Source organism: Hyperolius riggenbachi, chromosome 10 (assembly GCF_040937935.1).
Source record: "Hyperolius riggenbachi isolate aHypRig1 chromosome 10, aHypRig1.pri, whole genome shotgun sequence".
NCBI lineage: Eukaryota > Metazoa > Chordata > Amphibia > Anura > Hyperoliidae > Hyperolius > Hyperolius riggenbachi.
Window position 1 is genome coordinate 247,889,363 of NC_090655.1, and position 12,978 is coordinate 247,902,340.

The 12,978-nt window shown below is 44.8% G+C and overlaps 1 protein-coding gene across 1 annotated transcript; it reads left to right on the forward strand.

The window, feature by feature from the left end:
• The first annotated feature begins 2,398 nt into the window (after positions 1 to 2,398).
• Positions 2,399 to 12,646, forward strand: LOC137535095 (oocyte zinc finger protein XlCOF6-like). The gene is made up of 4 exons (XM_068256890.1): positions 2,399 to 2,465; positions 2,721 to 2,860; positions 5,788 to 6,504; positions 8,193 to 12,646. The coding sequence occupies exons 3-4, from the start codon at positions 5,877 to 5,879 to the stop codon at positions 9,734 to 9,736; spliced, it is 2,172 nt and encodes a 723-aa protein (XP_068112991.1). The 5' UTR covers positions 2,399 to 2,465; positions 2,721 to 2,860; positions 5,788 to 5,876; the 3' UTR covers positions 9,737 to 12,646.
• The last annotated feature ends 332 nt before the right edge of the window (positions 12,647 to 12,978 follow it).

Genomic DNA, 12,978 nt, shown 5'->3' on the forward strand with positions numbered 1-12,978 from the left:
AATGTTATCTCAAGTTCAGATGCGTCCAGCTTTCCCTGCAGGGAGCTCGTAAGTCATGTGTTTAACTAGTTGAATGCTGTTCTAGAAAAAACTGGTGGTAGTATATAATCATGGGCGTCCGCACGTTGGGCAAATTGAGGCATCTGCCCTGCCCTATGCCCCCCGGCCGCCGTTGCCCCCCCCCCCGGCCGCCACTGCCGTCCCCGCTGCCAGCGTCAGTCCTTGATCAGCCGGCAACCATTAGTACGGGCGCTAGACCTAGGACATCGCACTGATATGCGGAAGTGACATCACTTCCACATACAGTATACAGCGTGGTGTGTCCGTGCACCTGCTCTAACTGGTCACCGGCTGATACTGAGGTCTGATGCTGACTGTCAAGGTGAGGGGGGCACCTGTCACTATCTAACCTAGGGGGCACCTGTCTGTCACTACCTAAACTGGGGGTCCCTGTCACTACATAACCTTGGAGGGCTCCTGTCACTACCTAACCTGGGGGGGCTCCTGTCACTACCTAAACTGGAGGTCCCTGTCACTACCTAACCTGGGAGGCACGTGTCACTACCTAAACTGGGGGTCCCTGTCACTACCTAACCTGGGGGTCCCTGTCACTACCTAACCTGGGGGGGCTCCTGTCACTACCTAAACTGGGGGTCCCTGTCACTACCTAAACTGGGGGCTCCTGTCACTACATACACTGGGGGGTCCCTGTCACTACCTGAACTGGGGGGCACCTGTCACTACATACACTGGGGGGCTCCTGTCATTACCTGAACTGGGGGGCTCCTGTCACTACCTGAACTGGGGGGCTCCTGTCACTACCTAAACTAGGGGGTCTCCTGTCACCACCTAAACTGGGGGACTCCTGGCGCTACCTAAACTAGGGGGCAACTGTCACTACCTAAACTTTCTAGGCCAGCCAGCCCAGCATCACCACCAGCCAACCAGCCCAGAATCACTGTCAAAAAGGCCACAGCATCACCACCAGTCAGGCCAGCATTTACTTCAACCAGCCAAGCACAGCCCAGCATCACCAACAGCCAGGTCACAGAATCACCGCCAGCCAGCCACTGCATCACCGCCAGCGCGGCCACAGCATCACCGCCAGCCAGGCCACAGCATCACTGCAAGGCCTTTCAGCCCACACATCATCCCCAATCCAGCCAAAAACAGTATTGCCAGGCCAGCCAGGCACAGTAGCCAGTAGAGGACAATTCAGAAGCCAGGTGAGAGGTCTCTACCATATTAAGGGGACATTCTGCCTATTTATGTGAAATGCTGTCTATTTATGTGCCTCATGACTGCTGAATTTGTCTTGTTGGGGGCCTCATGATTGCTGAATTTGGGGACTCATGATTTGTTGGGGGCCTCAAGATTGCTGAATTTGTGGTGTTGGGGGCCTCACGATTGCTGAATTTGTCATGTTGGGGGCCTCATGATTGCTGAATTTGTCTTGTTGGGTGCCTCATGATTGCTGAATGAATTTGTCTTGATGGGGGCCTCATGATTGCTGAATTTGTCTTGTTGGGGGCCTCATGATTTGTTGGGGGCCTCATGATTGCTGAATTTGTCTTGTTGGGGGTCACATGATTGCTAACTGCGGGACTATGGGAAAAGCTGAATCCTTATCATATGAGACAATAGCATTAAACCTACTTTTTTAGCTTTTTAAAACAGAAAATAAAACTGGGAGGTTCTAAACAAATGGATACATTTTTCAGGAGTAGGATGGATGATTTATCTTCACAGTTTATTTTCAACTTGGATTTTCCATAATGTTCATATATAAGTTAAAACGTTTGTATTTAGTTTAAATTGCTGTTGCCACTTTGCGATAGGTAAGTGACTTTTGGGTTGCAGTTTGGCACTTGGCCTCCAAAAGCTGCGCCGTCCACCGTCTCATCATCACTATTAAGATGGCATTGAACCAAATACTGTGGTCAGATCTCGTACTTATACTGGTGTGGGCACAATGTGTGTGTGTGTGAGCACCTATGGAATCTCTACCTCTGGTGCTGCATAACCTGTCCCAGCCTGGGTTTTACACCTGTTCAGTCTTGTAGATGTGCTGGCCTCAGAGATGTTCAATCACATGCTTATTATTTCCAAATGTGGTCACATTAAATTATGCAAATTGCACAGCAGCTTGGATTTGTGCCAGTTAAATACACTCCCTGAAAATTTAGAATAGACCAATTCCAATTTGCATGAAATTTGCATAAAAGTCGTTGCATCCATCTCTTATTGGCCATTTTTCTAGTGCTGGGGCAGTCCATCCATATTTAGGATAAAGGAATGTAAGGATGACTGCAGTTCCTATGCATTCTCCACTAGATGGAGACGTTAGGTTACATGTGCTAAGTGGAACGCATGGAGGAGGGGCTGGAACGCACAGAGCGGAAGTCAGAGGTGAGGTGGGAAGAAGCAGCAGAAGGGTGGTATTGCTGGGTCTGAAAATTCAGAAGGTAACAGCATATATTGTGATATTTTTTGTTATTATATGCCCATTGGCTGGTTATGGTAAATGTATATGAAATGTATGGAATATGATCTGCAGTAAATTCAGTGCAGTTTATTATGCTGTGTTTCCAATGCTACCTGAATGTATGAATACTGTATGCAGAATGACCCCAGATTACTCCCTAATCAGATATCCACTGATGATGCCTGACCGACTTTGCTCCATTCTGAAGAGTAAATGAGATTTCCTTGATTTTCAGAGACGGTGAGGGCGATTGCATTTCTGTTTGTACTGCAGTGATTCCCCCGGGATCTGAGGGTCGTGATCGTGGGGCGTCTGCAATTTTCATTCCATGCAGATGGTGTGCTGGCCGGGATTCAGACTTGAGGGTGCTGCCAGGTGAGATTGCTTCAACAAATGAGCTCAATACATTATACTTACTTTATTAAAATGAAATGATCCAAAACTGTGAGTGGCAAAAGTATGAGAACCTTCTAAACTATCATCTTATTTGTAGGGGATATTATTGTTAACTTTTCTTTATGAATAGGATGATAATCTGGTGTATGCATAATGCAGAACTAGATTGTGATGCAATGGGGTCCTAGGCAAGACAGCAGTTTTTGCCCAGCACTGATGATCACCTGGCTTTTTTAGTAAGATATGGTGTGGGCTAGCATCCACCAGGCCCCTAGACTTTCTCCAGGCCCTAGGCAACTGCCTAGGATTGCCTTGTGGATGATCCGGCTCTGGGTTTGAGTGGGGTAGTTTCTTACCTGAAGTGAGGAAACTCACGTCAGGTTTCATACTTACCTAAATAGAGAGACAGCTCTGGATATCATAGAGTCTTTCTGATTCTTGTTCTGGTCCTGTTGTGCTGTCCCTGATTGAAGTTACTTGTCCCAAGGGCAGCACTGGAATGACGTGACAGGCCGAGGGCCGAGAAGGCTCGATTGGTAACTCTCCAGAAATCTGGGTCTTTGCTAAACGACTATGATCTTCACAACACGGGTTAGTGGCAGGGTGTTGAAGCTCAAACACAGGCGATTTTTGAGGACTGATAAACTGGTATTGGTACAAATGCAGGCCTTGTCCTCCCTTGGGTTAAAGAGACTGTGTAACAAAATTTTCAGCCTTATTTCTTCTATCCTATAAGTTCCTATACCTGTTCTAATGTGGGCTAGATTACTGCAGCCTTTTCTAGTTGCACTGTCTCTGTAATATATCTAATTTTCTTTTCTTTGGCAAGCTTTGTCATGCACTGCCTCTGCTGTGATAGGGAGAAATTATGCATGCCCCCTACACACCCTCTGCAGGCTCTGTGCATGTGCTTTGTTCATTTCTCACAGACAGGTCTCTGCTCTCAGTTTCAGCTTGTGATGTGATATATATATATATATATATATATATATATAGAGAGCAACCAAAATTGCCTCTGACCCCTCCCACCCAGCTCACTCCATCTTCCAGTGCATGCCTTCAGGAGTAAGATTCCGGTCAATCGCTGCCAAAACCTCCAGACACAGCAACAGCTTTTTTCCTCAAGCGGTAGCCATACTTAATGCTGAACCACGTTAGAGCTGCTAGGACCTGAAAGTAATCAGCACAGAACTGAAAATGAACAATTCTCACATTGCTTACTGCCACTATACTTGCATAATGTCCTTGAATTGTAATAAACACTTTGTCTGACCTTGCATTGTTTTTGTTTGTGTTTGTTAAGCAACTGCCAAGACAAATTCCTTGTAGGTGCAAACTTACTTGGCGAAATAAAATTGATTCTGATTCTGATTTATTCTGATTCTGAAAAGGCAATAAATGCATCACATAAACCTTATGCCAACTGTGAAATGTGGTGGCGGCAGTATCATTGTCTGGATCAGGATGGCTTGCCTTTATGTAAATATGACTTCTATCTGACAAATTCTGCAGGAAATATTGATATCTAGTTACAAAATCATGCTCAAGAGAAGCTTGTTCATACAGCAAGAGAATATCCCTAAACACACAAATCAGATTACAAAAGGAGAAGAAATGAAACAAATCTAATGTTCTGGATTGCCCAAATGTTGTAGAAAGACCTGAGGAGGCTGAGGGAACCCACCAGTGATTAAATGCTAAGGTTCATAAACACAGATAAGCAATTTTGGTTCAGACTTTAAAAAGACAAGTATAATATGTTGGACTTCTCATCTGGTTTTAGAACTTGTGTGGAAAACAAATCCTTTTTTAGATCATGTTTATGTAGAAATATGCAAAAAATACAGAAGGTTTCACATAAGCTACCGTATAAAGCACCCTTGTGTTGCAGCTGTTAAAATTGTTTTCTTCCCAACCTCTATGGCTGTGCTAACTTGTCTTGACAAAGTGGCCCTATGCAGTTCTGAAACATACACATTTATGTTTTATTTTAAACCCCTTGGTGTACTGCAAGGTGTCAGAATTCTCTGCCATTTATTTGTGCAGGATCGGCAGTATATAGAAGGAGTTTTACACAACAGAAAAGTTAGACTTACATTTTTTGAACACAGTAGGTAGAAAGCACATCTAAAATCAGGCTGCATCTGAGTGATTTAAAATCAAGAAGGTGTGCAGAGCCTCTTGAAGGCATAAATGCACCCAATTGCATTCCAAACAGGTGCTACAATTTACATTAATGGATCATGTTAGCTTCCAAAACAGTTTTCATGCAAAAAAAAAATAAAACCGTACTAGACCCTCCAATAGGATGACCTCACTGCTGTGGAAGGGTCTAGTATGAAATTGTTTGCATGCAAACTGTTTTGGAAGCTAACATCCTCCATTAGTGTAATTAGAGCACCTGTTTGAGATGCAGTTGGGTGCATTTATGCCTTTAAGAGGCTCTGAACACCCTTTTGGTGTTAAGCCATTAAGATGTAGCCTGGTTGTGGATGTGCTGCCATTTCTCCCTACTGTGTACACAAATGTAAGTTTAACCTTTCTATTGAGAATATAAATGGCCACAAGAACCTCTACAAGGATTCCATAATGGAGAATCAGCTGCCCTTCACATCACTGTCTTGTAAAGGAGAGAGCATTATGGAGATATCCCCACCATCTGATAATCACATAGAGGCAATGTTCTCAGTCAGTGTGTGTGTGTGTGTTTCCTATGGACAAATCCAGTAACAGATGTACAGGTCCTCTTCATTCCTGGGATTGTGCATAGGAAACCCACCATGATCAGGCAGGGGGAGCAGAGAGCTAGTTCTTAAAAGTGCTTTCAAACTATATGAGATCATCTTGTTCTGTGTCGTTTTATTGCATTGCTGCTCACTTACTCCTGTTTTTTTTTTTTTTTTCAGAATGAAGAACTGATTGTTATGAAAACTTAGGCCAAAAGAATAAGAAGAGACATGTGAGGAGTGATCAGCAGTCTGTGGAGAAGGGTGACATGATGAGGACAGTTAAACAAGAAGAGATGTACGTGAGGAATGATCAGCAGCCAGAGGAGAATGACATGAGAATAATTAAACTGGAAGAAGAGGAGATGTATATGAGGAGTGATCAGCAGTCTATGGAGGAGGGTGACATGGTAAGGACAAATAAAGAAGAAGAAATATATGTGAGGAGCGATCAGAAGTCTGTGGATGAAGGTGACACGATGAAGACCATTAAAGAAGAACAGATGTATGTATGGAGTTATCTACAAGGTACAGAGAATTGTGACATGATAAGGACAATGAAAGAAGAAGACACATACATGAGGAGTGATCAGCAGTCTGTGGAGGAGGGTGACATGATGAGGACATTTAGAGAGGAACAAGAAGAAGAGACGTTTGTGAGGAGTGATCAGCAGAGTGTGGAGGAGGGTGACATGATGAGGACATTTAGAGAGGAACAAGAAGAAGAGACGTTTGTGAGGAGTGATCAGCAGAGTGTGGAGGAGGGTGACATGATGAGGACATTTAGAGAGGAACAAGAACAAGAGACGTTTGCGAAGAGTGATCAGCAGACTGTGGTGGAGGGTGATCAGATGGTGTCGGTTAAGGAGGAAGAATTTTCTGTCGATATCAGCACAGGTAAATGCTTAAGAAATGAAAATGTATGAATCTTTATTATTATTATTATTATTTAGTATTTATATATATATATATATATATATATATATATATAGCGCTGACATATTACGCAGCGCTGTACAGAGTATATTGTCTTGTCACTTAACTGTCCCTCAGAGGGGCTCACAATCTAATTCCTACCATAGTCATATGTCTATGCATGTATCATGTAGTGCATGTATCGCAGTCTACGGCCAATTTAGGGGAAAGCCAGTCAACGTATCTGTATGTTTGTGGGAGGAAACTGGAGTGCCCGGAGGAAACCCACAGGATGTCCTCCCTGTCGGTTTCCTCCAGTCACTCCAGTTTCCTCCCACAAACATACAGATACGTTAATTGGCTTTCCCATAAATTGGACGTAGACTGAAAACGCCACGCAGATCGTGCCCTGGCTGAGATTAAAACCAGGGACACAGCAAGGCGAAAGAGCTAAGCACTACACCACCGTGCTGCCCCTTTACAATTTAGAGCCACAGGAAGGACCCAATCCAATGACAACTATAGCTAGCGTTAAAGGCTAGCAATCGTATAACACATGAACATATTTATTTGCATGATTCATTTGTTAAAAAAATATTGTGCTCCAGTTACTCCACCTCAAAAATAAGAAAAGGGGGGGATGTGGGAGGAGCCTGAGAGTCACTTATATTGTGTAGTATGTACACAGCAGGAAGGTGGGGAGAACAAACCTGACCCCACTTGGGTTATAAAAGTCACTCTCTCTGCAGGATCTGGAATGCAAGACAGAAAATAGAGCGCACTCAGGGAGCAGTGTAGTAGCTGGCAAGCCCATATAGGTTTGTCCAGCAGCAGGGCTTTTGTTCCTCTTGCCAGGGACTGGGCTTGGCAATTTAGCTGATCCTCCTCTGTGGTAGATAAAACATGGTTCTGCTGGTACTCCTTGTTCTGCTATAGGCAGCTGCACTACAGACTGTGGCAGTGAGGTCTGACCACACGGCAGAACAAGCACACAGTATAACATCATAGTACCAACAAATGAGGAGGAGATACTGTACACCATAGGAAAGGCCCATCTCCATTCCTCAGTATAACATCATAGTACCAACAAATGAGGAGAAGATACTGTACACCATATGAAAGGCCCATCTTCATTCCTCAGTATAACATCATAGTACCAACACATGAGGAGGAGATACTGTACACCATATGAAAGGCCCATCTCCATTCCTCGACATAACATCATAGTACCAACAAATGAGAAGGAGATACTGTACACCATATGAATGAAAGGCCCATCTCCATACCTCAGTATAACATCATAGCACCAACAAATGAGGAGGAGATACTGTACACCATATGAAAGGCCCATCTCCATTCCTCAGTATAACATCATAGTACCAACAAATGAGGAGGAGATACTGTACATCATATGAAAGGCGCATCTCCATTCCTCAGTATAACATCATAGTACCAACAAATGAGGAGATACTGTACACCATATAAAATGTCCATTCCTTAGTATAACATCATAACAACAAATGAGGATGATGATAGTTAGTATGTTATTAGAAATGGGGCCATTCCATGTCAGAGCTCCATAAAACCAGACTGTTGATGACCGCATACACGACTCATGATTGCAAAAAAATGAAATATATTTACTTTCAGTATTACATTTTCCCCTGTAGATGGCCATTACATTGGTAGCCCCTCGGAGGGACATCTTATCTCACCTCCAGATGATGCTGCAGAAGATAATGGTGTCACACAATGTTCTCCAGGAGGAAACCCCATTACCGGAAATACACATCACAGACTTTACCATGAGGAGAGATCACCGGATCCCTCTAATCCTGAAGATTCTTCTGATAGATCCCATTCTGTTATCTCAGGTATTGATGTAAGATCTTATAGTACTGGTGGAGATAACGATCTGTGTAGTTCTCAGGACTCCTCTGCCGGTACATCTCATACCATTGGGAATGGTAGCGATAAGATGTTTCCGTGTTCTGAATGTAGTAAATGTTTTACAAGGAAAGCGTGTCTTACCCTACACCAAAGAGTTCACACTGGTGAACGCCCTTTTTTTTGCTCAGAGTGTGGGAAATCTTTTGCCCACAAATCGCATCTTGTCAGACACCAGAGATGCCACACTGGAGAGCGGCCCTATGTCTGTTCAGAGTGCGGGATTGCTTTCTCCTACAAAGTAAGCCTTCACAAACACTTGAGACTTCACACTGGTGAGCGTCTATTTCATTGTTCAGAGTGTGGGAAATCTTTCCTCCAGGAAGCACACCTATTTAGACACCAGATAAATCACACAGGTGAGGCGGCTCCCTTTACATGTTCAGAGTGCGGGGAAAGTTTCAGTTACAAAGAAGATCTTTTTGGACATTTAAGGACTCACTCAGGTGTGCGCTTGTTTCCATGCTCAGAGTGTGGGAAAGTTCTTTTTAATGAAGCAGTTTTCCTTACACATCAGAAAAAACACAGAGATAAGCAGCTGTTTCCTTGTTCGGAGTGTGGGAAATGTTTCACTGAAAAGAGGACCTTAGTCAGACACAAACAAATTCACACCAAGGTCAGTCCATATTCCTGTTCAGAGTGTGGGAAATGTTTCCATGAAAAGGGAAACCTTCATCGACATCAAAGCATTCACACAAGTGACCATCATTTGCATTCAGAGAATAGAAAAGATGAGACTCAGAAAGAGTGTACTCTTTCATGTTCAGACTGTGTGAAAAGTTTCAACAATAAAGCTAGCCTCCTTAGACACCAGAAAACTCACACCGATGAAAGGCTTTTTTCATGTCCAGAGTGTGGGAAAAGCTTCACTCGCAGAGGGGGTCTGCACAGACACCAGTTGATTCACACAGGTGAGCGGCCGTTTGAATGTCCAGAGTGTGGGAAAGGCTTCACTCAGAAAGGAGGCCTTTTCAAACACCAGAGGAGACACACGGGGGAGCGGCCCTTTTCCTGTTCAGAGTGCGGGAAATGTTTCACAGAGTCAGATGGCCTCTTTAGACACCAAAAGATTCACACAGGAGAGCGTCCTTTTTCATGTTCAGAGTGTGGGAAAGCCTTTGCTCTGAAAGACAGCCTAATGAAACACCACAGGAGGCACACAGGTGAGCGGCCCTTTTTATGCACAGAGTGTGGGAAATGTTTTGCAGAGAGTTCTGATCTGTCAAAGCATCGGAAAATGCATGCTAGGAAAATGCAGAGTTGCTGATGGTGAGGCGACAGGTCAGTATATTCCACGTGTAAAATTGTTGCTAAACTATAAGGGCATCCTATAGAATATAAGTGACATGCGGTGGGCAGAGTCTCCTGCTGCTTTCTTTATTTTTCTTTAGGGCCGGTAGTTAGGAAAGGGTAATTTCCAAAATATGGAGACAGACTGTAATAATAGTAGGAAATGGGTTCCAACCCTTTTTCCCAGTATCAAAAACCTTACATATTTTTCAACTTTTTTGCCCTTATAGTAAACCTGAGATTAAACAAACACAAGTTTTTATACTTACCTGGAGCTTCCTGTAGCTCCCCTGTAGTCTGTGGCCTCCTCTGGTGTGCATCCGCTCCTGTCCATTCTCTTGCTCAGCCTGGGGATCGAGGACCTTTGTGCTTGCCAGGCCCTGGCTATGTGCCTCTTTGGCCGTGCTTCCATGACCGCGAGTGTTCGCCGCTAGTGTTAATACTGGTGTCTGCACCCTAGACGGCCTTCCAGTGGTGTACCTAGACTATTTTGCAACCGGTGCTGATTACTTACAGACTACCCCCCTGGTGAGAATGGGTGTGGTCATGAAAGGATGCAGGCAGAGCTAACTGCAATGTAACAGTACAATGCAAAGACAGTGGGCCAGAGTTTTTTCCTAAAACACATATAAAGTGACCTTAAAGTCCCCCCCCCCCCTACAGATAACGCCTCCCCCCACATAAATAAAGCAGTGGTTTCTTCCCTTCCCTTTTTCCCCAAAAAGCATCCTTTCCCCAATGATGATGTGCTAAAAGGGCAGATTTGTATAATGGATCCCTCCCCTCTGCCAAATATAGTTTCCTGGTGCCAGTGCTCTCGCCCTCCTCCCCAATACATTGTCGCTGGTGCTAGTGGTCTCATCACTCTGATTCCCTCCATAAAGCTTCCCTGGTGATTTTCCTCTCTCCCTACCCTGGTTGTGTCAGTGTCTCCCGTTGTGTTACTGTGCTCCCCCGGCTGAGGCAAAGCTGGGAGTGACTCCGGAGTCCTGTGCTGCTGCCTTTGTCTGATGTGCCTGCACTCCCCCAGCTGCCATGTTATGCAGAGTAATGCATAAGCGGAAGCCTTACTTATCTCACCTGCTCCTTTGGAGTCCAGCAATGTGCCTCCTCCTGTCACCTCTGAGTATCAGATCAGTGAATGTCCATAGAGTATTCGATCTCAGTGACTATCCATAGAGTCTCGGATCTCAGTGAATCTCAGTAGAATATCAGATCTCAGTGAACCTCAGTAGAGTATCAGATCTCAGTGAATCTCCGTAGAGTATCAGATCTCAGTTTATATCCGTAGAGTATCAGATTTCAATGCATCTCCATAGAGTATGAGATCTCAGTGATCTCTATAGAGTAAAAATCCTCTATGAATGTCAATATCAAACCATGCTGAATCTTCCCAGAGTACCGAATCTCTGCAATCTCTTTAGAGCACTAGATCTCAGTGAATCTCTGTAGAACTCCAAATCGCATTGAGTTTCTGTAGAACACCAAGTCTCAGTGTATCTTTGCAGACCTCCAAATCTCTGTAGACCGCCAGATCTCAGTGTATCTCTGTAGAGTACCAGATTTCTATAGAGCATCACATCTCACTGAATCTCAGTAGAAAACTTAGGGCTCGATTCACAAAGCGGTGATAACTCAGTTATCACGCCTAAAAGACTTTAGGCGTGATAACCTTTGCACTAGCAAAGTTATCACCGCTTTGTGCTCTAACTCGCGCGAAGATACCGTGCGTACGCGCGAACACGCGCGCGCAAAGTCCCATAGGGCTTAATGGGAGCTTCGCGCGAAGCGCCGGGTGATGCGCGCGCACCTGCGCGCGCAAAAAGCTTTGCGCGCGGAAAATTCGCGCGAGTTTCTTCTTATAGGGGTTTTCACTCGCGTGCAAACACTTTGCACCGCTTTGTGAATCAGGCCCTTAATCTCATTGAATCTCAATAGAATACCAGATCTCGGTGACTGATGAGTGTTAGGTCATGAGAGACAAGATCCTAAAGAGGCAATAAATATTTCAGGATTTAACTTTTATAGTAAATATCCTGGTTTCAGCATCAGAAACACTTCCATACCATCTCTAGAGATATATTTTGCTGTATATTGATAACTAGCCGTGCCCTACCAGTGATCCTCGGCCTAGGCTGTTAATTATGCAGAATTCACCCTCTCTCCCCCCCCCCCCCTTCCTTTTCCCCAGAACATTCTGGGAGATCAGAGATCTTTTTTCTACTGCTTCAGAACTCTTAGTATGCAAACATTCCACAGAGATCACCTGACAGGACTAAAGATGCCGCCAGCTGTGATAAATTTCAGAATGTAGATCAAGGAGGGGAAAGATTTTGCAATGGGAAAACACTGACTAAATAATCTATAAATGAATACTTTTAAAAAATAAGCAATGTATTCATTACTAGTAAAAAGGCCCACCCATTAAAAAAACGCTAGGCCATGGCCGCTACCACCCCCCAGCACGCGCACAGATGCGTCCTGCTCGCCCATTCCCCCCCCCCCCCCATTGTCCAAAGTATATGCACACAGGGAGATTTTGCCTGCTTGGGAGTTGGAAAAAGCTTGTATTTCCTACAACGCAATGAGGTTCACAGCCAGGAAACTGTCAGGTCTGGAAGCACGGACACAGGAGGCCACACGGACACAGGAGGACACAGGAGGCCACACGGACACAGGAGGACACAGGAGGCCACACGGACACAGGAGGACGCAGCGACATGGGTTTTATTATATAGGATGTTATTTTCACTACAGTTCCTCTTAAAGAGAGTCTGAAGCCAATTGAAATACTTGCTTTTATCTGCTATATGCAATAAGCAATATGCAATAAGCAATATGTGCAGTGCTGAAACGCTGCATTACAGCAACAGAACGAGGGCTTTATACCCCCCAAATCCCCGGGGCAAAAATCGGGGAGCGCTTCCTGTAAGAGGCAGAGCTTTGCACTGTAGCTCTGCCTCTGCTGTAGTCAATCTGCGCTGATCGCCGCCTCTCCCCGCCCCTCTCAGTCTTCTTTCACAGAGAAGGGCGGGAAGAGTCGGAGATCCGCACAGAGCTTGACTCCAGTAGAGTCAGAGCTACAGAACAAAGCTCTGCCTCGCCGGGCGGCAAAATCTACAACCTGGAAAGTCGTGGATATTTGCCCCGGGATTTGGGGGGTATAAAGCCCTCGTTCTGTCCCTGTAATGTGGCATTTCAGCACTGCTCATATTGCTT

Excerpts from the sequence above, each read along its gene's own strand:
- LOC137535095 (XM_068256890.1), top strand. The coding sequence starts at position 5,877 with ATGATGAGGACAGTTAAACAAGAAGAGATGTACGTGAGGAATGATCAG. Across the intron at positions 6,505-8,192 it reads TTCTGTCGATATCAGCACAG|ATGGCCATTACATTGGTAGC; the intron begins GTAAATGCTTAA and ends TTTCCCCTGTAG.